The sequence below is a fragment of the Vespa mandarinia genome, chromosome 7 (assembly GCF_050613455.1).
Source record: "Vespa mandarinia isolate Hongniang chromosome 7, ASM5061345v1, whole genome shotgun sequence".
NCBI lineage: Eukaryota > Metazoa > Arthropoda > Insecta > Hymenoptera > Vespidae > Vespa > Vespa mandarinia.
This window is the reverse complement of record NC_140816.1, coordinates 204,350-229,700: the sequence shown is the minus strand read 5'-3', so window position 1 is coordinate 229,700 and position 25,351 is coordinate 204,350. Positions and strand designations below refer to the sequence as shown.

General features: G+C 27.1%; 3 protein-coding genes across 17 annotated transcripts in view; 1 reads left to right on the top strand and 2 right to left on the bottom strand.

Annotated features, from left to right (window-relative positions):
* The first annotated feature begins 2,078 nt into the window (after nt 1-2,078).
* On the top strand, nt 2,079-25,298 carry Hao (Hydroxyacid oxidase). 4 transcript variants are annotated; one of them, XM_085658388.1, is made up of 11 exons: nt 2,083-2,453; nt 2,990-3,127; nt 3,578-3,729; nt 8,463-8,718; nt 8,928-9,056; nt 9,246-9,378; nt 10,195-10,311; nt 10,628-10,739; nt 10,808-10,973; nt 12,870-13,118; nt 13,720-13,822. In XM_085658388.1, the coding sequence occupies exons 2-9, from the start codon at nt 2,994-2,996 to the stop codon at nt 10,873-10,875; spliced, it is 1,101 nt and encodes a 366-aa protein (XP_085514514.1). In that variant the 5' UTR covers nt 2,083-2,453; nt 2,990-2,993; the 3' UTR covers nt 10,876-10,973; nt 12,870-13,118; nt 13,720-13,822. The 4 variants fall into 4 exon arrangements, with proteins under 4 accessions (XP_085514516.1, XP_085514515.1, XP_085514514.1 ...); XM_085658389.1 differs by lacking the exons at nt 12,870-13,118; nt 13,720-13,822 and adding an exon at nt 25,166-25,298 and having other exon boundaries at nt 2,082-2,453; XM_035863781.2 differs by lacking the exon at nt 13,720-13,822 and having other exon boundaries at nt 12,870-13,178.
* Nucleotides 4,515-7,964, bottom strand: LOC118440548 (N-acetylgalactosaminyltransferase 6). Its single transcript, XM_035863769.2, has 2 exons — nt 7,558-7,964; nt 4,515-6,924 (listed from the first exon to the last, which is right to left on the bottom strand). The coding sequence occupies exons 1-2, from the start codon at nt 7,750-7,752 to the stop codon at nt 5,296-5,298; spliced, it is 1,824 nt and encodes a 607-aa protein (XP_035719662.1). The 5' UTR covers nt 7,753-7,964; the 3' UTR covers nt 4,515-5,295.
* Nucleotides 19,220-25,351, bottom strand: part of mtd (TLD domain-containing protein mustard) — a 196,766-nt gene continuing 190,634 nt past the window's right edge. For all 12 annotated transcript variants that reach the window (XM_085658385.1, XM_085658384.1, XM_035863735.2 and 9 more), the window contains 2 exons: nt 25,182-25,351; nt 19,220-24,531 (listed from right to left, as the gene is read on the bottom strand). In XM_085658385.1, the coding sequence (XP_085514511.1) occupies nt 24,396-24,531; nt 25,182-25,351 (306 nt within the window). In that variant the 3' untranslated portion in view covers nt 19,220-24,395. The remainder of the gene's footprint in view (nt 24,532-25,181) is intronic.

Sequence of the window (25,351 nt, the reverse complement as noted above, 5' to 3'; positions counted from 1 at the left end):
ATAGAAAGAAGATAATTATTTAAGCTCTTATTTCGAACGAAGCATTTACGAAAACATTTTATCGAAGCAAATTATACATAATTAATAATAAAAGTGAAAGAAAGAAAGAGAAAGAGAGAGAAGAAAAGAATCTTGATATCGATTAAATCATTTTCAAAAGAAAAAAAATGGCGCATTTTTTGTACGAAATTAAATCTTGATTCCTCTTTCTTCGTCTTGTTTCTCGTTCGATGCAAGATTTACATTCGTATAAATGATATTTACGTAGGATATAGAATGATGAAAAAAAAGAAAGAGAGAAAGAAAGAAAAGAAAAAATAGAGAAAAATGATAAAGTCGGTCGATGTAAGTACGTACAATATACATACGCCTCGCTTTAGATCGATAGATTGATTGATAGATCGATCGATCGAGTTCAAATCTCGAACCCCGTCGTTTCTCTTCGGGTTGATTTGAAGCACCAAACGAGCAAATAAAACCGATTGATTTAATCAATAATCGAGAATGTATATTATCGAACTTAAGCGATCCTATTGAGCGGCGTAAAAACAAAGACACTAAATACCATACATGAAGTTTTATGTATAAAAAAAAAAAAAAAAAAAAAAAAAAGAAAAAAGAGTGAAGAAGAAACAAAAAAAAAGAAAAGAAAAGATAACGAAAGCAAAAGTAACGGTGCTTTTGATTTCGAATATCGCGATACGTTCGAGAATCGAAAAGGCTCCATCATCATCAACGAGTCTCTTGAATTTTTTTGTGTATTATTTTTAACGGAATGTAATAAAGTAATGTTTAAAAGGAATCGTCAATTATTTTCAAATTGTTATACTATCGTTATATTTATTTTTAAGATGGTGGATAATCATCGAAGGATTTAAGCGCACAGGTGATCATGGCAATCGTCTCGAGCCCCGTAATCCATGGGTCCCTTCTCCATAAAACGATATATCGATTTATGTTATACAGGTTTATGAGTCATTTAATATCTAATATGAGTCATCTATATATCTAAATATTACCGTTATTTATGATTTTATAGAAAAAAAAAATCATTCAGAAAAAGTGACACTCGAAGGGACACATCTGGACGATTGGAAGGATTTTTTTCTTAAGGTCATCTGTATTTATTTGAACGGAACTTTATATTTATATATGAATATTTTTTGTACAAATTGATTCTTCGTGCTATTTGGAATAAAAAAAGTATACGGGTACAATGCCGAAAAGTGATTAGTTAACGATATATTTTGTAAATATTATTATTCTGTAATAATGTAACAAAGCCATATCTTTGTTTTTGATTAAAGTTAGAAAAAAGTATTAGAGGAGAAAGATGAATGTTTCAAATTGGCCTGCATATTCACGATTATAATTTTTTTCTCAAGTACACGTGCGCATGCATTATTATTATTATTTTTCTTTTTTCTTTTTTTAAACAAATACGTATCATCGTACTCACGAAAAAATCTTAACTATTTGTTGAATTAGGAAGACCTAAATCATTTATTTAAATACGCTCTGATATCATTAGGCCAATACACAATTTCAATATCGCAGATAACGTACAAAAGTGAATCAATGATTACATTGCCATAAAACCAGTGTCTTTCTTTTGAGAAGGCAATTTATAATCCATCGAAAAGATGGGAAAAAGTAATAGAAAATAAAAACTTATAAAATATTTCGTAACATATTAATAGTTTCTTTTTCTTTTGTAAATGAAACTGAAAAATCATAAAAAGAATATCACCGAATTAATTCAGGCACTTGATAAATTTAATTTAATCTTTTATTTTATTAAATACCTATGTAAAGTTAAATAAATTTTTATTTCTATTATATATTTTTACTGGTATATATAATCATATTTGATCAGTGTATTTCTCACATCATCATTGAACAGTCGAAACAGAAAAATATATATTTTGTATAATTGATTTGCTTTAATAGGTTTCCATGAATTCGTAGGAGATCTTGGATATATCGAAGATCAAATCCGTCAGTGAGAGATGAATGTGAAGTTTGTTCTTCGAAAAAAAGATATAAAAAAAAAAGAAAAAGAAAAAGAAATAAAAAAATAATCGAATGAAAAGGCTCGGATGAATAAATCTTCTCTTCGAAAAAATTAAATAGAAAAAAAAAGGAGGTAATGATAAATGTAATGACAAGAAACGAAAAATTCTCTCTTCGAATAAATCTTCTTCAACTTGATGGTATATTACCAAGTATATAAACATCTTTATCAGTAACGTTATACATAGTTCACATTCGATGAATACGATGGATTATGTTAATAATTTTCGTTCTTGGTGTCAGTTATACGCCAGACGGCCAAGACGATCGATGCACTCTTTGATTCTCTTCTTCTTCTGAATCTAGTTGTTCCTTCTAAGCGAAAATTTTTCAACGATATAATATCATTTTATTCTCCACGATATTTTGATTTTCTCGCAGTAAGTTTTTTTTTCTATTTGATATTTTTAATAATAAAAAAAAAGAAAGACAAAAAAAGAAAAAAAAAAGAAAAAAAAGAAAAAATATTATTATAGAAAACAATGAAATAATTTTCTGCTTGTTACATAATAATTATCTTTTTTATCGTCTTATCTTATTTACGTCTAAAGAAGAAAAATGTAATCTCATAAATACTTTAAGCAATTTTGTATTGTATGTGTATGTGTTATTATTGATAATACAAATGCGTTCAATTGAATTGGAAATAAAAAAAAATATATTTGCCCTGATAAGAGAGAGAGAGAGAGAGAGAGAGAGAGAGAGAGAGAGAGAGAGAGAGAGAGAGAGAGAGAGAGAGAGAGATTCGTTACAATTATCTTCGACGAAGTTGAGGGTCATGAAACGTGTAAATTACGAAATTTCTAAATAATTTTATTATAAAATATTTATTTTCAATTCAAATTTCTTTTGCTTTTTCATTTTTGTAGTTGTATGTTTTTTCTTTTTCCTTTTTTTATTATTTTTATTTTTAAAGGAAAATGTTGAACTTGGTATGCTTGGAAGATTATGAAAAATATGCGATAAACAATTTGACGCCAATCGTAAGAGATTATTATAAAAGCGGAGCCGGTGAAGAATCTAGTTTACGATGGAATAGAGAAGCTTTTAAGAGGTACAAAGATCGTATTATTTATACGCCTGATAATAATATTGTCTTATAACAGAGATATTATTGTCGATGATATTATTATCGACAACTGGGAGCTTGTTTAAAAATGATTATTATGAAATTATGATAAGTTAGCATTGATAACATTCATATGATACGTAATCCATTTTACTTATTTGAAAAATTTTTATCAAATTTATATTTTGTAAGAGGGAAAAAAACAACAAAACAAAACAATATTAAATTTGAATTTTTATTACATATAAAATTCAAATGAATTGATTAAATTTATTTCGTTCATGTTTCGTGGATATTTCGAAAAAAGAACAAATTTTATAAATATTTTATAAACAAAATAAAACAAAAAAGAGAAAATAACAAAATTCAAATTTTTATATTAATACATAAAAAATTCGAATGAATTAATTATATGAATTATGTGTTATTATTTAGGTATCGAATAAAACCTAGATTTCTTCGAGATGTTTCAAAAAGAGACATAAGCACGACGATATTAGGTGAAAAGATTTCTATGCCAGTGGGAGTAGCACCATCTGCAATGCAACGCATGGCACACCCCGATGGTGAATGTGCTAATGTTAAAGGTAAGTTGAAATTTGATATTAATAATCGTTTGAGGAAAAGAAAAATAGTCCTAGACATTTATTAAACCATATAAATGTTTTAGAAAAATAGTAATAATATTCGAATGTTACCAGACTTTTATTATCATAATCTTCATCATAATCGTCATAATCACAGTCACTTAATAATTATTACGCTTTTGAGAAATGTACGCATATTTATGGATGCTGTGTGTGTGTGTGTGTATGTATGATGTGTGGGCGCGCGCGCGCGCGTGTGTGTATGTATATTTAGTTATACTAATCGTTTAAAGTGGATTATTCAATTAAAATTATTTTTTCAATTTGATTTAATTTTTCGTTATGATTATTGCTTCTATTTTCATTCTGTTAAATATAAATAATTCCTTGTTTTATTAGTCAATGATTCTATGATTTTTATTCGTCTACTGTCTTATTTTTTATAAATAGTAGAAATATATCTTCTTTTCGAATCTATCTTAATCATTTATTTGAATTAGATTTATTAGTTTTATATATATATATATATATATATATATATATTATAAATTTAAATTATAATTTAATATATATTTAAATAAATTTATAAATATATGTATGTATGAGATAAATATTTATTTCATATATATATATATATTATAAAAATATTTAAATATATATATTTGTTATTATTATTAAATGTGTGTGAATATATATATATATATATATATATATATATATATATATATATATATGTATATATATCACTATATTTTTATTCAGATATCTTTAAAATTTTTTAAAGTAATATCTCCTAATCTATTAATTTTATAAATTCTTTTTGAAATCTTATCAACGGATATCTTTTGAATATTTGAGAGCTAAAAAACGTTGACTTCTTTTTCTGTTTGAATAAATCTTATCTATGATATTATTATGATACATACGTTAAAATATTCAATAAATTCTTTCGATGAATAATTTGATATTTTCTCGGCACAAATGTGATAGAAATTTTTATTATAGCACCCTCTATATTTCTAACTAAAGTTATAGAATGCTCATTTAGAAATATATAAAATATGATATCATTATTAGCACCTCGTCTTTTCTTCTAATAATTTATAAAAGGGCAAATCTCTTCCTATGGCAACCATATCGTAATATAATCTACTTAACATTATATCGTTCAGTCGAATAACAAATCTGTTGATGTTTCTAATTTATTTTTTTACATGGTGTTATTAAATGCAGCCGTTAGAATTAAGGCACACAGCAAATAGTACGCTCCTATGAATAATGTTAATCGATCGTAATAGAACGAGATGAAAATAAAATATTTAAAAAGAAATTTCTTTTTTATATGTATTAGATATAAAACCGTATTTCTCTCATATAGAGCGCAAATCTTCATTTCCATATCTACAAACTTTCTTTCAATCGACTAAAGTACAATAATTGAATCTCAACGTAGAATGACTAGTTGGAAACAGCAGGATCTGCCAATATTTACATTCAATCGAAATTGCAAGGCTTAAGAGTGTAACTCAATGTAATATAAAATTATGGCAATACAAAGGAAGAAATTTATTTGAGCTTTGGTCCCACGTTCTCCCAATTATTTATAGCTTTCATATTGACATTTTCTATTCTCCATTTTTGAGTAGGAGATGATTGATCACATACAGTCACGTAAACCTTTTTACTACCTGGATCAGTATCCAAACATCTTGGTACATAACCATGCATCAACCATTGTTTTTCTACGTCGTATCGCCATAACTGATTACCCTGTTTTCCATGACAAGGATATAAACTGACTGGGGCTTTGATATCTGATCTAGATACGTCTAAACAATCTGTGCGATCTTTTGGTCTAATGTCTTTGTGCCATGTCAATTTAAACTCTTGTTCTCCTGATAATACAGGATTATCTTTTTTACAAGTATCTACCTTTATAATCTCATCTTTTTTCATTTTCTTAGCATCAAGACATAATTCTGGTGCTCCCATATTTCTGATTTCTCCTGAAGCGAAGTCATCAGGCTCTATCGGTGGATATACTTCTACAAGATCAAAGGCTATATTTTCCATAAACCACTTGAACGGTTTACAATGTAATTTCTTTCGAAGCTTTCTCTGTTCCGTTAAATTTCCCGGATCTAATGATCGTAAATGAGGTCGTCTACGGTAAATATATTCTGCGTATTCATCCATCCATACTTCTGCTACTCTCTTGTAATTTTTTCCTAAAAAGTCTCCACGACCAGGATTAGGAAAGGGTGGAAATTTCCTATAAATATGGCCCACTCTTGAACAAGGAGCATCATACATTTGACCACCGCATTGCCATATTTTAAATGACAATTCATATTGTTCTCCACCCCATATATCTAAACCAGAATCATAACCACCCAATTCCCAGAAAAATTTTGCATTTATAGCAAACAGACCGCCGGCCATGACCGGGCTCTTAAATGGCTCAGCAGGTTGTTTTAGATCTTCTGGAAGTAGTGGTAAACGTTTGTAATACAATTCCCAATCGAAGGCACCTCTAGCACCTTCATCTTGGGCCCTGTATTCAAATGTTTCATATGCTATTACGTCGATAAAGGGGCAGACACAAGTTTTATAATCTTGAGCAATTGGTTCTAAAAGCGGTGGTAGCCAGTTCACATTGGTTTCACTGTGCGAATCTAGGAAGACGAGAATTTTAGATACTGCTTTTTTTGCGCCAGCTAATCGGCCTCTTATTAATCCTGATCGTTTTGGTAATCGTATTATCTTTACCTTTGGCATATGTTTCTTTACGTAATCATCCAACTTGTTTTTTAATTCTACCTTTGTGCTGGCATCATCGACTAGTATAATCTCATAGAGAAGTGAAGGTGGAGAACGGTTAATAACGCTCCAGCATGTACGCATTAAAGTACTAAAGTGTTCATTGTGAAAAGAGATTACCACAGAGACAGGATCAAGTGTCCTCAAATATTTCTTTTTTTTACATTCAGAATGTCTAATATCTGGAATTGAGCGATTCAAAGAAATTTCATCGCTTAAAGCGGCATTGAAACCATTGGTTTTATATAATTTTTCCTTCAGCGCATCAAGAGAAGGGGATAAAAACGCTGGCTTTCCTTGCTCTCCTGTCCCACTTCTTTTTGCATCTTCTTTTATCTGTTTATAATTGTGCCAATCGATTTTTTCATCCACATCCTGTACAAAAAAGAAAATTATATGTCATGTAAAATATATTTATCTTTATTGCTACTGAAATATTACATGCTATTCCTATGAAATATTATACCTACAATGTACAGATAATGTCATTGATAAGTGATATGACCTATTTGATACATTGCATATTTACCCAGATGTTATGTATCATATATATGCAAACATTTGTTAGAATGATAAGTCTAAGAAGAAATAGACATAGTTAACATATTAAAAATATGTAAGCACAATGAATTCTCAACAAGTACCTAAACTGTCAATAGAATTAAAAAGAAAAGAAAGAAGAAAGAAACAAATTTATTTTAAAGATATTCATAAATATAAAGGTCATATTTGGAAGGACAATCGTTTCGAAAGAGATTCGCTTTCAATGAAATCGATAGAAAATACACGTGACACGGGTCCACGATTGTTAAATACGACTTTGCACGTGAAAGTCAAACTAACGTGGAATGTCACGCAACCTGTTTGACTCGCTTAAATGGTCGCGCGCAGGATGAATGGGTCTTTGACCTTCCTCTCGGTAGACAGCTTCGAAACTAACAGAGAAAGTAGAAAGAAAAGAGGACGAGAGAGAAAGAGAAAGAGAGAGAGAAAGTAGGTAAAGCTTACCTGTTTATTAAAATTTTGAGTCAAATCCATTGGAAGCTTTCCTCCATTTTCTATCAATGCAAATGAAACTTGTGGGCTTGTTGATTCACGACTATGTGGTCGTCTAATATATCGAAAGATAATTACAGTGAGGAAAACGGTAAATACTGCCAAAAAGAAGAACTTAACGAGACTTATCACATTTCGTCTCATCATTTCGAACGATCCTCTGTCATATCTAATACGTAGTTTATTAACCTCACTTAATACTACTTATCAAGAATATCTCTCATCTATCGTTCCTATAAAGAAAAATATATTTATCGGCGTACATCGCGCGAAAAATAATAGACCGAACGTTACGCGCCGAATAAACCGGCAACAGTAATAACATTGACTTCGCTAGTTAAAACGCGAGTAGAGGGGATATGATAAAGGTGAGTGTATAGAGGTCGATTATACGCATGCGTATATTGTATTACCGTTGATTGATCGCCACGACGCTAGAGTACGCTGAGTTTGAATTACATTTCGGACGTATTGACCTGTTGGCGATCGAAAATCGATTTTTCTATTCGAAATTTTGTATTCGAGGTTAGGTAACTCTTTTCTTTTCTTTTCTTTTCTTTTCTTTTCTTTTCTTTTCTTTTCTTTTCTTTTTCTTTTTCTTTTTCTTTTTTTTTTCTTTTTCTTTTTCTTTTTCGAATTAAAACGTATATTACTTAAATGTATATATTATTACATTTATTATACATAGAAAAATAATATATTTTTTAACTATTATGCAAAGTTTATATATTAATTATTATATATTTATATTATATAAAGATAATTCATGATTTATTTTTAACAAAGTGTTAAAACGCGATATCAGAAAATTTGTATTATAGATTTATTTATTTATTTATTTATTTATTTATTTATAGCTGCCGAAGCAGCGGGAACGATATTTATACTCTCGACTATATCAACCAGCAGTATCGAAGAAGTCGCGAAGGTAGCACCGAAATGTATAAAATGGTTTCAACTTTACGTTTACATCGATCGAAACATTACATTGAATTTAATAAGGCGAGCCGAGAAAGCTGGCTTCAAAGCACTCGTTCTTACAATAGACGCGCCAATTTTTGGTGACAGACGAGCCGATTTGAGAAACAAATTTTCACTTCCTAAACATTTGAGGTACATATAAATATATTCTTCTATTTTTTCTTCTCTCTCTCTCTCTCTCCTCCTCCTCCTCCTCCTCCTCCTCCTCCTCCTCCTCCTCCTCCTCCTCCTCCTCCTCCTCCTCCTCCTCCTCCTCCTCCTCCTCCTCCTCCTCCTCTCTCTCCCTCTCTCTTTCTCTCTCGAATTTGTTAGACATTAGATATAATTTATACTTTTTTTAGATTAGCTAATTTTGAAGAAGCTTTGTTGAATAAAATGACCACATCTAAAACGGGATCAGGTTTAAACGAGTACGTTAATAAAATGTTCGACCAATCACTTTCTTGGAAAGATATTACATGGCTCAAAAGGTACGTAAATTATTTATCTAAATTTTCAATTCTTTTCTTTCTTTTTATGATACCTTAAGGTATCTTATTAAAAATCATTGCAGCTTTCGATTATTTAATTATTGACAAGATAATTAATTTATTAAAAATTCTATTCTTTGAAAAGAAAATTTTAAAGAATTTTTCTTAGGAAGAAATTTTTTTCTTTAGCATTACGAAACTGCCGATCATATTGAAAGGTATTTTAACTGCCGAAGATGCAATTTTAAGCGTGAAATATGGAGCCGCTGCCATTATAGTTTCTAATCATGGTGCACGTCAAGTTGATGGTGTTCCTGCCACGGTTTGCATTAAATATTATTTACGTTAACAAAATATATTTTTACATGTTATTTATTTTAACAAAATACAATTTATCGGTATAATATATAGGGTGCTTCATTTAAAACGATATAGTTAAATATCTACGATTCCATTGGTTTTATAAACAAATGTTTCAAATAAAATTTATTATTGTATTTAATTGCAATATTGTTCTTTATGATTGTCGAAATGCATCGCGTTTCAAATGATCATAACTTTAATAATACATGAATCCAAAATAAATAAACAAATAGATAAATAAATAAATAAACAAAACAAGACGAAAAAGAAATTAATTAATGAATTCATCGGTTATCAGATGTTTACAGCAAATTTAATCACATTTTTGCGATTACACAGTTTGTTGAAGTTTCAAGGCGCCATAATTCGACGAAATATTGATGAAAAAGTAGGTGCTGATATTATCTACAACTTTTGTTGTATTTAAAATATCGATTTCTATTAATAAAAAAAATTATTATGACATTCATATCTTGACAATAGGGCTCTCTAAGAAATAATGCTACAATAAATATTACATTTCTCTCTTGAGATTTACCAACTTCTATTTGAAACATTTATTTATAAAATCAATAAGATCGGAAATATTTGATCATACCATTTAAAATGAGACACATTGTGTGTGTGTGTGTGTGTGTGTATGTGTGTAATACATATATATATATATAATATGAAAAAAAAGACAAAAAAATTCGATAAATCTCAAATACGAAAATTAAGAAATTTTGGAATGTAAGTAATTACTTTTAATTACATATCTTTTGTTTTTTTATAGATCGAAGTCTTACCAGAGATAGTGAATGCAGTAAAGGATAAAATAGAAATTTATATGGATGGAGGAATTAGACAAGGCATTGACGTTTTTAAAGCTCTTTCTTTAGGCGCTAACATGGTAAATAAAAAACTTTCGATGCGATAAAACAAACATATTTATATTATAAAATTGTATCATGATTACTTTAAAACGATAAGAGATTATATAATATTTTTCATAAAGATTATTAATATTATATAATCTATATATAATATATATATATATATATATATATATATATATATATAATGATATATATAGATAATGATATATAATAATTATTAAATAAAATAATTATTTTTCATTAATATTTATAGGCTGAAGCAAAGAATTTTATATAGAAGTAAATTATAAATATGACAAGTTTACAAATATTATTTTTAATCAATTACAGGTATTTATAGGTAGACCGATGTTATGGGGTTTATGTTATGCTGGAAAAAAAGGTGCATTAAATATTCTTGAAATGATGAAAAAAGAAATCGATCAAGTTTTCGCTTTGACAGGTAATCAATTAAATATTACGTTCTAATAATTCTTTAATATTTCATATATTGTCACTCTTTTTTTACAGGTTGTACGACCATAAAGGATGTCACCAGTGATATGGTCATTCACGAGTCACGTTACAGTCACTTGTGATATTGCCTTTCACACGATAAAATAATTTTACAATTTATTCAACGTTATGACAATACAATAATCGACAAAGCATACACGTTCGTTGTTTATCATCTTCGGTAAGTTAAAAAACAATAATAATAATAAAATTATTATATAACAATACAACGACATATATATACATATATATATACACATAGATATATACATATATATATATGTATATATATATATATATATATAAAATGAAAACAAAAAGAGGAACCAAAGAAACGAAGATGAACATTATTAAAATTGTAATTATAGTATAATTCGCGATATTCGTATGGTTGGCATTTTATCGAATATATATATATATATATATATATATATATTTATTTATTTATATATATATATATTTATTTATATATATATTTATATTTATTTATTTATTTATATATTTATTTTCATATATGTATATATGTATACACATGTATGCGTGCGTTCGCAATACAATCTTTCAATTTCGTGTGTACGTGTGCGTATTTGTATATATATACATATATATATATATACACAAACTCATACAGCTACACATACACACATGCGTGTACTTATATATGTTCGACGAAAAGTTATTCAATATTTTCCATCGAAACGGATCGTGCACGTTCGCATTATTAATGACATTTAACGGCACCGATCACCAAAGGATCGACATTTTTGAAAATCTAATCCGTAAAAATAAATAATTGTCTGTCTTTCTTTTTGTCCCCTTTTTTTATTTCCTTTTTTTTTTTTTTCTTTCTTTAACTTTCTTAATCATTCATAATGACCAATGGAAGTCGGTACCGTCGTCACAAAACGTCTTAAAATTTACAGCTTTTTTTTGCGAAGGTACAAGCTAAGCTGTTTTGTATTTTCTTTTCTTCATTTTTTTTTGTTTTTTATATTTTTTCATTTTCTTTTCTTTTCTTTTTTTTTCTCTTTGCATAATATTGTATTTGCTGGAATCTATCAACTCATTTTTTGCTTTGGTCTAAAATCAGCTTTTTAACTGTGTATACGCCTCGACACAATCAATATTATATATAATATGTATACGCAATATACACATGTTTACGATATATGTATGTATAATATATATATATTTTTTTTAACTATTATTATTATTATTGTTGCTGTTGTTGTTGTTGTTGTTTGTTGTTTGTTGTTTGTTGTTTGTTGTTATATGTTCGATATATGTATGTTCGATATATACACGCATACACACACTCGCCATTCTGTCTCTTTGAACATAGAAATGCATTCTGTTTTTGACGTCTGTTATATTCCTAGTTTCTTTTTTTATTCTTTCACTCGATTTTTTATGTTACTTTTTTCTATTCTTTCTATTATATTTTTAATAGATTTATTTATTTTTATATTACACGAACATATTCGAAAAGGACGCGCTCTCTTTCTTTCTCTCTCTGTCTCTCTCTCTTTCCTTTTTGAAATTCCCTTTATATACCCCTTGAAATTTTCAATTAAAATAACTTAGACAAATTTTGTGAAAATTGTTTTGGAGTTTCTAACGAAAAGTTAAGGTAGAATAAATTGCTTTGAAAGTCGCTTGTAATCGTTTACATTTGTTAGAGAAAAAAGAAAATATGCTGGCACGAAATCGGTTTTAATTTCTTTTTTCTGTGTTTTTTTTTGTTTTTGACAAAATTTTTCTTATTGCATTATTTATCTAACAAATATAATTGAAGAAAATCGTTAATTATAATTTAACAAGTTTATAATAATAATAATAATAATAATAATAATAATAATAATAATAATAATAATAATAATAATAATAATAATAATAATAATAATATTAATAATAATAATAATATTAATAATAATAATAATTCGTATTCTCATTCGATATATGTCGTCAATGTCAATTAATTCTCAGCTTATCTTTTCGATCGATAGAATAAAAAATGGAAAAGAAAGAAAAATAATTATATATATAATTTATATATATGAGATTCTATTCTGTACAGATTTCGCTTATATTAAACCAATTCATATATGAACTACGAAGAGCACGTCCAGTTGTCAGAAAATATGCTATGTAACATATTACTACATATATATTCGATACATATTGGATTAATCACAATATATTATGATAACGATAGACACACAGTGTTCGATGATTGATTGATTATGTAGCGGTAGTTCCTGCGAGGATAATACATATGTATAATACACGTACAAAAAAGGAGGATACACATCAGGTAATTATTTATGTAAGTATCGAAGGAGGGTGAAAAAGTTACTAGTTAATAGTGAATTAATAAAGTGCATAGCGAATGTTTTTCTCGTATTTTTTCTTTTTACTTCTTCTTTTTCTTCATTTTTCTTTTTTATTATTATTATTTTTTTATCTAATTTTTTTTTATCTTTCTTTTTTTTCCTCCTCCTCAATATCTTGATATTTAAAGAGATCAGATATAGGTTGTGTTCCTAAGTGAGTTAGTACGTATCAATAGAAGTGTAAAATTTATTGGTCCAGATAATTATTGTGTGTATTTCAAAAAGGGGTGATCGCTTTTTGACCTATTATTTAATTCTTTTCATTTTACTTTCTCTCTCTCTCTCTCTCTCTCTCTCTCATTGTCTGTCTGTCTGTTCTCTTTTTGTTTATTTTTCTACGTGGGGATGCGTACGGAAAGTTTAGAAAGTTTTCAACAAAAATTAGATCGATCCTATACTTCAAATGTAAAGAATAAGATCAAATAAGATCAAAAAGAATAAGAGATCAAAATACGTTATTTATTTATTTATTTTTCTTTCTTTCTTTCTTTCTTTATTTTTCTTTATTTATTTATTTACTTTTCTTTATTTTAGGATCTCGATAAGAACCTAACATTGATACAGCGTAAGAAAAACAATGCGATTAGGTCGATCAATAAAGTTTTCTTTTCATTGAAAATATCAATTAATTATGTATGCATGGTAAATTTTATATATATATATATATATATATATATATATATATATATGCACACACAATATATAATTTAGCATAAATCAATTCCAAAAATTAGGGTAGTTCGATGTCTAAAAAACATTTAATTTATCGAACATTATGCCACGGCCAATTTATTGCTTATCTCAAAAGTATTTAATTAAAAAAATAAATGCATTTTTCTTGCCCCCTTTTTCTTTTTTTTTTTTTCATAATGTAGTCGATCTATTCTTGAAAAAATAGTAAGTTATATTTACGATCACTAATCAATAATAATAATAATAATAATAATTAATAATTATAATAATTATAATTATAATTACAATAATGATTATTATTATGATAATAATAATTGATAATTATAATAATTATTATTATTATAATAATAATAATAATAATAATAATAATAATAATAATAATAATAATAATAATAATAATAATAATAATAATAATAATAATAATAATAATAATAAATTGTACATCCAGATACGCGTTTATCTATACTTACATCGACGTTCTCGATCGCGCTTTCGATAGTATTCACATTAAGTATGTGTAATCGTGTAAAAGTGTATGTATGTAATTTAGAATATCGCTTTACAGCCTGCTCATGGGAGAAAATTAATTTTCATATTAATGTATCATATCCTTTGTCAAATTTGAGGACGTTTAGATTCTCGACAAAGTGACAAAAATCAATATAATTAATCGTCATTGTTATCTCTGTCGGTTTTATTTATTCATTTTTTTATTGAGAACAAATCATTCGTTTAGTTTTTAAATATATATAAAATTTGAGAGTTATCTATGTGCATTTATGGATACGCATAGATATTTTTAGATAATTTAATGTTCTAGAGTAAATATAAAAGATAAATAAATATAGTGGAGTTATTTGGAGTAATATAAAGAAATTACGAAAGAGAAAATTTAATAAAAAAGGGAATAATACCGGATATGGGAATGATAAGGAGAATTACAAATGTATCTGCGTATGTGTGTATATGTGCATCTATGTATGTGCGTCTATATCCAAAACGAAAAATTGGTCTTCGCATGTAATTATGTAAGTACGTGTATCATTGAAAAATGTTTAGTGTAATGTTACGGTTATTAATGTAAATTTTGTTTTCTTTCTCATTTAATCGTACGATAATTAATTACGATTCAGTGACGTAACGTAAGTTTTAAATTCACTTAAAGTTAATATCGTTAACTCTTGTTATTTTTATGGAATGAATATTTATTCATATGTATATATATCCTATTTCCATGATATCTCATTTAAATAAAAAATAATAATGATAATATTTGTAAGGAAGTAAATGAAGAATTTAAAGATTTCCATAAAAAAGAAGAGAAAACAAAAAAGAAAGAAATTCAAGTCGAATGATTATCTGTCACTCTTTCATATTTCTCGAAAATCTTTTCTCTTATTTTCAATTCGTAATTTCGAGAAAAGACGATCTTTTTCGCCAACGTTACGTCACTGTTCGCCTGACATACACAATGCACGCTTTTTTCTCTTTATATAGGTATATTTTTTTTTTCTTCCATTAAATATATTATTAACAACGACGACGATTATTACGTTTAGCTAAAACATCGAATTAACATTGAATCGTTTATGCGTTTTTCAATCCCTGCGATCAGTCTGAATCTAATTGACAATGTGTACAGAAAAGGGTCTTATATCTTCCGATGTATCTTATCGCCTTTCTTTCCTTCCTTCCCTTCGAATAATTATTTTTATCTTCTCACTTTATTTTTTTTGTTTTGTTTTGTTTGTTTTTTTCCTTTTTTTTTTCTTTTTTTTCTTTTTCCGTTTAAATATCTTATTTATCATTGGCTTAGCTCTCTAATACGTCTAATACTACTATGAGTATACCAAGGACATATAAGATTAGTATCAACGACGAGCGTATTTTTAATCATTAACAATTTAAACATACTTCTTATTTATTCTGACCTTAATTATCAAATCTAATTTCCAATAATGATATCAATCGTATTATCCAGGGACTGAGCATAGTTTCATTAGTAGTCGATCATTTATCTTCCCTTTATGTTATTAATCCGTATGTCCAAATGTCTATCGAATAAAAATATTAATTAAAATAGATATTAATTATAGTCTATTAATATGTGTTTCATGGAGATTAAGAAAATAAAGTTGATATTATTGTATATTCGATAGGATAAAAAAAAGAAAAGAAAAAAAATAGAAATAAATTAAAAAAAAAAAGAAGTAACAAAATTTTACAAAATATTACATCGTTATTATTTAAATACAACGTCGTATATATTAAATTTATTATTTATTATATACCATTAACGGTTTAATTGACGACCGCTAATAATAATTTATATCGAATTTATATCAATATAGAAATTAATATCAATTTGTCAGTCCCTGTTCTTCAACATATAGAACGATTCGTTTATATGTAAATAAAACGATGTAAATGGGTTTTATTTGTTTCTCCCTTTCTTTTTTCTATTTTTTCTTTTCTTTTCTTTTTTTTCTTGTTTTTTTCTTTTTTTCTCTTTTGCATGGGAAAAATCTCCCTCATCTTTTTGTTGAGGTGTGCAACTACGTTCAAGCGAAATTTTTTTTTATCGACGTACGAGAGAACGGCTTCTCCTTTTAATTTTGTACATCGATTGACACCAATCTTTTTTCGATATATTTTTTTTCTATCTTTTTCTCTTTTTCTTTTTTTTTTTTTTTTCTTTTTATCAAAAAATTCTACGCGATTGCCTGAAGAAATTGGTTGAAATAGTCATTTCAAAATAATAGTATTTTCTTGGTACACCTTTGAGAAGCTTAGGAACGAATAGAAGACGATTCTTTTTTGTTTTTGTTTTTTTTCTTTTTTTAAATGTTAATTCTCGAGATAATCAACCCTTCTCGATACAATCAAGAATCCTCTCCTCTCCTCCTTCCCGTTTTTTTTTTTTTTTTTTTTTTTTTTATTAAAAAAGAAGCAGGTCTCCTAATTTATTTCATTTGATAGAAGGTTCTCCTTGCTCGTCGAATGATATGGTTGTATGTATGTACGTTTACATGTGTATATGTATATATATAAATATATGTATATATGTATATATATTTATATATATACATATAGATGTATATATGTAGGAGTACTTGTTTCATTTTTTAAGTTGTACATTTTTTAATCTAGTACTACGATATTTTGTAGAGGCAGTAGTACATTCTTTAGATAATTTTGCCATTCGTATACGGCATTTTCAAAATTTCAGTAGAGAATTAATAAAGCCTCTCGCAGAGAAGAAAGTAAAGCAGATTTCGGGCAGTCGAAACGATTACAATATGAATTTTTACAATAGACAATTATTTTGTTGTCGTTGGTTTTTTTTTTCTTATTTCTTATTTCCCTTCGAGTTGATATATTCGTTCATTTCACCATTATTTTCGCACACGTCATTTTCTTCTTTTTACCTTTTGTTTTATTCTTTTTATTTATTTATTTATTTATATATTTATTTATTTATTTATTTATTTATTTATTTATTTATTCATTTATTCATAATATCTATCGTTCTTATCATATCGTTTTGTTTGTTATCTTTTTATTTGTAATATTTTTTAAATAAGACAAAACAAAGAAAAGTACATAAAGAACAATTGAAAATTGTTCGAGAATTTTATTTGATGTAATAAAAAGAAGACGTACGAAGACGTCCAAAAGTAATTCAAAAAAGTAAAAAGAAAGGAAATATATAAATAATATATGTAAATAAATTTTTATTGTGTTAAATGTAAAATAATGTGACAAGCGCAAAAAAAGAAAGAAAGGAAAAAAATAAGATTTGTAATGCGATAATAATATTTGAAAAAAGAAAATAAAAAAACACGAATAAATTGCAAAAAGCGAAATTAGTACGATAAGGAATCATAAAAAAAAAAATATATATATATATATATAAATAAAAGAAATAAAAATAATAAAAGAGAAACGAAAGAGTAAACAAAAAAAAGAGCATTCCTTTTCTTCAGACACACTTCACTTTTTATTTTCTTACAACTTACAATCATTACGTGATTTTTATTTTTCATTTCAACATCGAGACTCGTGAATACGTACGTAAGTAAGTATGTATATATGTATGTATATTTGTATATATATGTACTTCTTTTATTTCTCTCTCCTAACCCCAATTCTTTTCTCTTCTTCAAAAAAAATTTCTTCATTTTTCTTCAAACCTGCCTATTTTATTACACTTAATTTATTATCTTTTATCGTCTCGAGTGTTTTTCTCAGTGTATGTAGATTAAATATATATATATATACACACACACACACACACATGCACGCACGCATGTACGCACACACACACACACACACACACACACACACACACACACACACACACACACACACACACACATATATATATATATATATATATTTATTTTTAATAGTTTTTTTTGTTCATCATCGATAAGAGAAAGCTGCTTTTTCAAGTCTGTGTTTCATTGAATTGATATACGCGCTTAAAAGTGTATCACCATCGAAGTGATTCGCGATTATATACGTGTTTGTTATTTATTTATTTATTTTTTTTTTTCTAAATCATTATCATAATATATAGCAGCTGCAACGTGTACGTGTACGTGTGTATACGTGTGTTTGTATATATCTCACCTATGTATGTTCCTTGTATGTATATGTATTTGTTTTTTTTTCATCTCCATTTACATGATATCACAATAGTATGCACGTATATACGTCTAGATACTAAATTAATATATATTCTAGGCAAAGTTTATCTCTCCCTCCCTCTCCTTATCTTTCTCTCTATCTCTATCTCTATCTCTCTCGCTCTTCCATATCTCGCATAATGTTGCTTCACGCTACTCTTGCGTATAACACTCGAAACTATACTATAATAATATAATAATAATAATAATAATAATAATAATAATAATAATAATAATAATAGTAATAATAATTATAATAAGCCGGTTTTGTGTTTCTTTAGCTATATAACACGATTAGTGAGGATAACGCTTTTGTGCTTTAGCTCCTTTTCTTTTTTTCTTTTGTTTATTTCATTATCCAACATTTTGCTTTTAACATCAAATTGCCATATTTTTATTTATTTATTTTTTTTTTTTTAGTTTCGTTCCGGTTAATATATACGCATGTATGTGTTTGTTTCAATGTGTTTTTTTTTTATTCTTTCTTTCTCTTTCTATATATATATATATATATATATATATATATATATATATATATATATATAAATACAGAAAGATTTTACTAAATATCGCGTGTGTCATCGCATAGTGCGTTTCGTAACTAGTGCACAGAGAAACCTATGATATTGATAATATCGTTCGAAATAGAGTTCACTTTCTCGTTTTTTTTTTTTTTATCCAGAGTTTCCGCCCCCCTTACACATTTTTTTATTTTTCTTTTATTCGTATATTCGGTTTGGATTACATTTACTTCCTGTTTTCTTTGTTTTAGTTTAGTTTAGTTAGTTTCGTATTTGGATTTTTTTTTGCTTATCTTTTTTCGTTTGTTTGTTTGTTTTTTTTCTTAATACATATACATATATTTTTCTTTTTAATCATACACACACTCTTGATCGATACGGCCGTTCAGTCTTACGAAGTTCGAACGTACATATGTATGTTAACTTTGAAAGATTTCTACGTTGCTCTTCGTCGGAAGTTAATAATATATATAATAAGTAGAGGCTAGGCTTGTGGCTAAAGTTGGGGGAGTTGAAAGGTTGAGGAGAAAGGAACACGTGAGGGATGGGTATCGAGGGAGATGTTGATGGAAGTATTTAAGGAAACAAAGGACCGCGAACTTTGAATAATTTAGTCATCATTTTTCTCTTCTCTCTCTCTTTCTCGCGCGCCTACAGCAGATTTTCCTTTTATACTTTTTCATTCTTTTCCTGTTTTTTTTTTCTCTTTTTTTCTTTCTTTTAAAATTTCTTTTTTGCTTTCGGTTCGGTTGTTTCTTTTTTTTTTCTTCTTGATCTTCCCCGACGCAACACGACAATATCACGCGCTTTTTTATTTTTATTTTATTTTATTTTTATTTTTATTTTTATTTTTATTTTTATTTTTTTTTTTTTTTTTTTTTTTTTTATAGAAAATACACTCGTAAGAATAAGAAGATGGAAAAAATCGTATAATCGTATATAGAAACACGACTCGATGCTTAGTTCTTTCCTCTTTCTCTTTCTTTTCCTCTCTCCCTTTCGTTCGTAATTTTTTTTTCTCTTTGTTCTTTTTAATAGCAAGTTTATAAACGGTTTTGGGTTTAACTATTATTATTATTATTTAGTTAGTTATAAGACTCGAAGAAACATTCCGATAGGTTCGTGTTTTAACACTGCCATCGAATTGGTTTTTTTTTCATAATTACTTTTTTTTACCCCTCTTTTTCTTTCCCCTTATTTTTCTTTTTTTTTTGTTTCCCTTTGTTTTCAATATATATAAAAAGATGAACATTTTCGTGGCATACGCATATTGGAGACATTAATCCGGAAAGATTATAATAGCTGCCCTTTAATTTTTTTTTCCTTTCTATTCTTTTCGTTTATTTGATTTCCGGGTTTTAACTTAAACGGTACGTCGTAACAGAATTGACCACTCTAACGTTGTTGTTGTTTATCTATATTTTTTTTTTTTTTTCATATTGATAGTCGCGCTTACTCTCACATTTTTTGATGCGAGTTCCGATTTTTAAAGTTCCTTCGTTTCGAAAATTCCCTCATTAAAAAAAAGGCATTAAATATTATCATTTTCTCGTAGAGGCTTTTCTCAAATTTTTACCAATCGTATTGTTTTACCACCTTCTCCCCTTTAATTCCTCAATCTCTATCTTCGGAACACAGTCTAGAAATGATAGTTCTTACTTTTTTTTCGCTCATTATTTTATTCCTTTGTTCGCGTGATATTGTTCCCTTTTTTCATTGATTTGCGACAAAAAATTCTCTTGCGAGACTCTACGAAGTAACGTCTCTATGAAAAACGAAGAAAGACAAAACAAGTACAATTTCAAACACAAAATCCATAGAATAATCGATAATTCAAAATCTATGTTATTTTATTTAACATTAAGATAATATCGACAAACGAAGAATTCACTTGTTTATATGTTCAAACGATAACAATGAGATTCCTTTTCTCCCAAAGATCAATAGATTGTTAAAAACAATATAGAACAGAATAAAACAAAACAAAGAACAACAACAGAAACAAGAAGAAAAGAAAACAAACAAAAGTGAAATATTCATCAACGTAATTGTCAAATATACAAAATGAAAACAAAGTAATATTTATAAAAATTCTCTATAGTCTTGAAATTTTTGTCGCAAACGAAACTCCGATTTGTTAGAAAGTTCCTCTCTCTCTCACTTTCTCTTTCTCTACTCTCTCTCTTTCTTTCTATTACAGGCTCTCGTATTACATTAGCACGTGTACCTTTTCTAACAATGATAGCTAAGGTTTCGACCAAGTCTAAGGTACATATATAGCAGCGATGCGATTATTTTGTAAACAATCGATATCGACAAAGACGTTCGCAAGATAGAAGAGACAGTAAGCTCGGATAGTCCTGAGGCGTTCTTATTATCATCGTGGTTTTGCGCGAAGAAGAGCATCGAACTGAGTAGATCTATATATATATATATATATATATATATATACACACACATATACACATACAGATATATATGCATTTATAATATTATATTAATTATAATCACTATATATATATGTATGTATGTATGTATGTATGTGTATATATCAATGATCATTTATCGGTATGGAAGTGTGAGGTCATTTGCACGAATTGATTGCGTGTATTTTTCAACGATATGCGACAGCGAACGCGCCGGTAAAATGTGTGTACAAAGTTTGCACAACCAGAGAAAGACAAAGAGAGCGAAGCGAGGCACAGGTAATAATATTTTGCGTGTTAAGTTTTTCTGTGTTTCTGTATAATCTCTATTTCAATTATTTTTTTCACTACATTATATAGTCTTGAATACACAAACACAGATTAACCATTTACTGACTCAATTCGAGTTCTTATATATTTGATATATTTTTTATTTTTATTTTTTTTTTATATACGTTACACAGCCTCACTCTCTCTCTCTCTCTCTCTCTCTCTCTCTCTCTCTCTCTCTCTCTCTCTCTCTCTCTCTCACACACACTTGTAATATATCGTTACTTATCAGATCCTAAATCTTAATCATCATCAATCATCATCATCATCATCATCATTTTTATCATTTTCAGATCATGATCAAGTTTATGCAAAACGTACATACGTGAGAATTTTCTATAACGCCATACGTGTACCGGTAGTTCCCGTTTTTATGAATAAATTTATTCCAATATTACTCTCTCTCTCTTTTTCTTACTCACTCTCTCGTTTTAATAAAGTGAGAACTGACATCTCTCAAACATACAATACAAGAAACATAGTGTCTTCTGTTTCTAACAATTCAATTTTTTTCATATTGAAAAATTGTATAATAATAATAATAAGTATAATAATAATAATAATAATAATAATAATAATAATAATAATAATAATAATAATAATAATAATAATAATAATAATAATAATAATAATAATTATAATAATAATAATAAGTATAATAATAATAATAATAGTAATAGTAATAATAATAATAATAATAATAATAATAATAATAATAATAATAATAATGATGTTAAAAATAAAAAATAGATTTCTTTTGGGTATAGGTTATATTATTTAAAAACGAAAAAAAAAAAAAAAAGAAAAAACAATTTTGTTTTTATAACAGAAAATTCATTTAACACAAGAATTCGTCAAGCGGGAACTACCTGTATATATATATATATGTATATGTTTCTCACAAATTGTGTGGTTTCTTTCTGTGTACCTGTGTGTCTTCGATTATATGCAATTTTTTTTTTATATATTTTTGTTTTGTTTCGTTTAGTTTCAGTTATTATTACGAGCTAACGCCTACGTAGCAGTATTCTTCTGCAATGTTACTTAGTGATAAAATTAATATAATAACATATGATGTATTTACATTAACTATCTACATTATCTACACATCAACAAACAGTTAGTTTTAGTTGTAGTGGTTTTTTCATTATCGTTTTATTATATTTTAATTTTATCGACGTTTGCTGCTCTTTTTCTTTCTATATATTTTCAAGGAAATATATATATATATATAATATATAATATATATATATACATCTCCTTCTTCTTTCGTATCATTCTTTCTTTATTCCTTCATATTTCTTTTTTGCCGTTTCATTTTTTTTTTAATCAGTATTATCATCCATCATCTTAATCATTCATCTAAATCATTCGCAATAAATCTATCACTCTTTCATTTCCGTTCACACGATTATAATATCGTCGCTTAATAATAGCGTCGTAATCCCTTCGAAAAAAGAAAAAAAAAGAAACGTCTCATAATTTCGCGACTAGTAAGCAAGTTTATCATTGTACAAAAATGCGATCGTCGTGTTTCTTCGACTTCTCTACTCAACTTTTTCAATTCACAATATGACGATCGTTCACAAGAGTGTAATAATAATAGTAATAGTAATAGTAATTGTAATAATAATAATAATAATATTAATAATAATAATAGTAATAATAGTAATAATAGAAAAAAAGTAGAAGAAAAAAAAATAACACTCATACACACAAAATGAAATAAATATGCCAACTTAGAAAAAAGGGGAAGAAAAACAGGACAATTAACGTAATAATATTAATAATCAATCATAATCATAATAATAATAGTAATAATATAATAATAGTAATAATATTAATAATAAAATAACCAATAGCTACATAGTCCGTGGAGTTAAGACTCTGGCGCTACGTTTCTGAGAATTCGTGAGCCTCTTTTCTTTTATAATTTTCTCTTTCAAAACCTCCATTTTCTTAATTCTCTACTACCATCACATATCATCGTCATTATTATTTGGCAGCTCTAAAATAAAATCTGTATCTCTTTCTCTTATTATTATTATTACAACGGATCTACAAGGATCCTTTGAATTTTCAAAGAAGACACGCGGATTTCTTAATCCATCGATCGAACTCAATATATTTATTATATTTCCTTTCTACTCTCTCTCTCTCTCTCTTTTTCTTATATACTTGTTTGTTAATTATTATTATTATTATTATTGGTTTGTTTCCTTTGTTAAATTACTCTCGACTATGTGTATTTGAGTTAACGACAATCAAAGATTATCAATATTTTAATCTCTTCGGGCAAAAGTATGGTCTCTTTGTTGTTATTGTTATTGTTGTTGTTGTTGTTTTGTTGGTATTGTTGTTTATTTTATTTTATATTGTTATTATTTTCCTTCAAAAAATTAATTCTTCATTTATTTATCGTGTCCTCTTCTTTATGATCTCTCCTTAGAGATTTGGATATCACTGGTGGAGAGAGGTAGTTAGATTCAGGTCAAATTAGGCTGCGGTGTGAGGGGCAAGGTAGCGGATGAATAATATGAGGCCGAATCCTATATAAACGCCCAACATTCCAGTGTTTTAACTACGAAGTCTTCATGTGGCGCCAATGGCTCATTCCCATACGTTCTACATGTTTGCGTCCTTCCTTGATAGAGATCACCGTCAAGCCAGAGGCCAAATTTACCACTACAAATAATATTCAATGTGAATTTGTTTATCCTTTTTCATTTATACTTTTTTCTTCTTTTACGTATCATAATATAAGTATTCGTATATAATACGAATATATAGATATATATATATATATATATATATATATATATATATATATAAATATTTATAAATACTTGTGTTATATGATATTTGTATAATATATATATAATATTAATTTAATTATATACATATATACATACAATTACATTTTAATTATATTATAATTTTTTTATCATAATTGTGACATTATAATATAATTATATATTATATTAATCATATGTATATCATATAATATATTATATATAAATATTTAAATTAAATTAACAATTATATAATATATAATAAATATAAGATAATATAGATATAAATTAATTATATTTGATAATGAGCTATAACCGAGCTATTAATTTTGCCCATTTTTTTGTACAATATTTTTCTGATTGAAGCTATATTGGCTCATATTGATTTTATAGATACAATAAATATAAATATAAATTAAATTCTCTCAGTTAATATATATATATATATATATATATATATATATATATATATATAAACACATAATATATATTTTATAATATATAATGTACATTTTTTTTTATTTAAGCATAAGAAAAACTTACTCTCCAGCACCTATGGCAAGGCTCTCATTGTTGCCTTTGATGAAGTAAAGATTATCACCGGTCCAATTGAAAGCTTGGAACCTTGGTGTGAACCTAAAGAGTAAGGACTCGCCGGTACCATAGAAGTGATCGCTCACGTGTAGAGCACACGAAGTCAATGCTCCGAACAC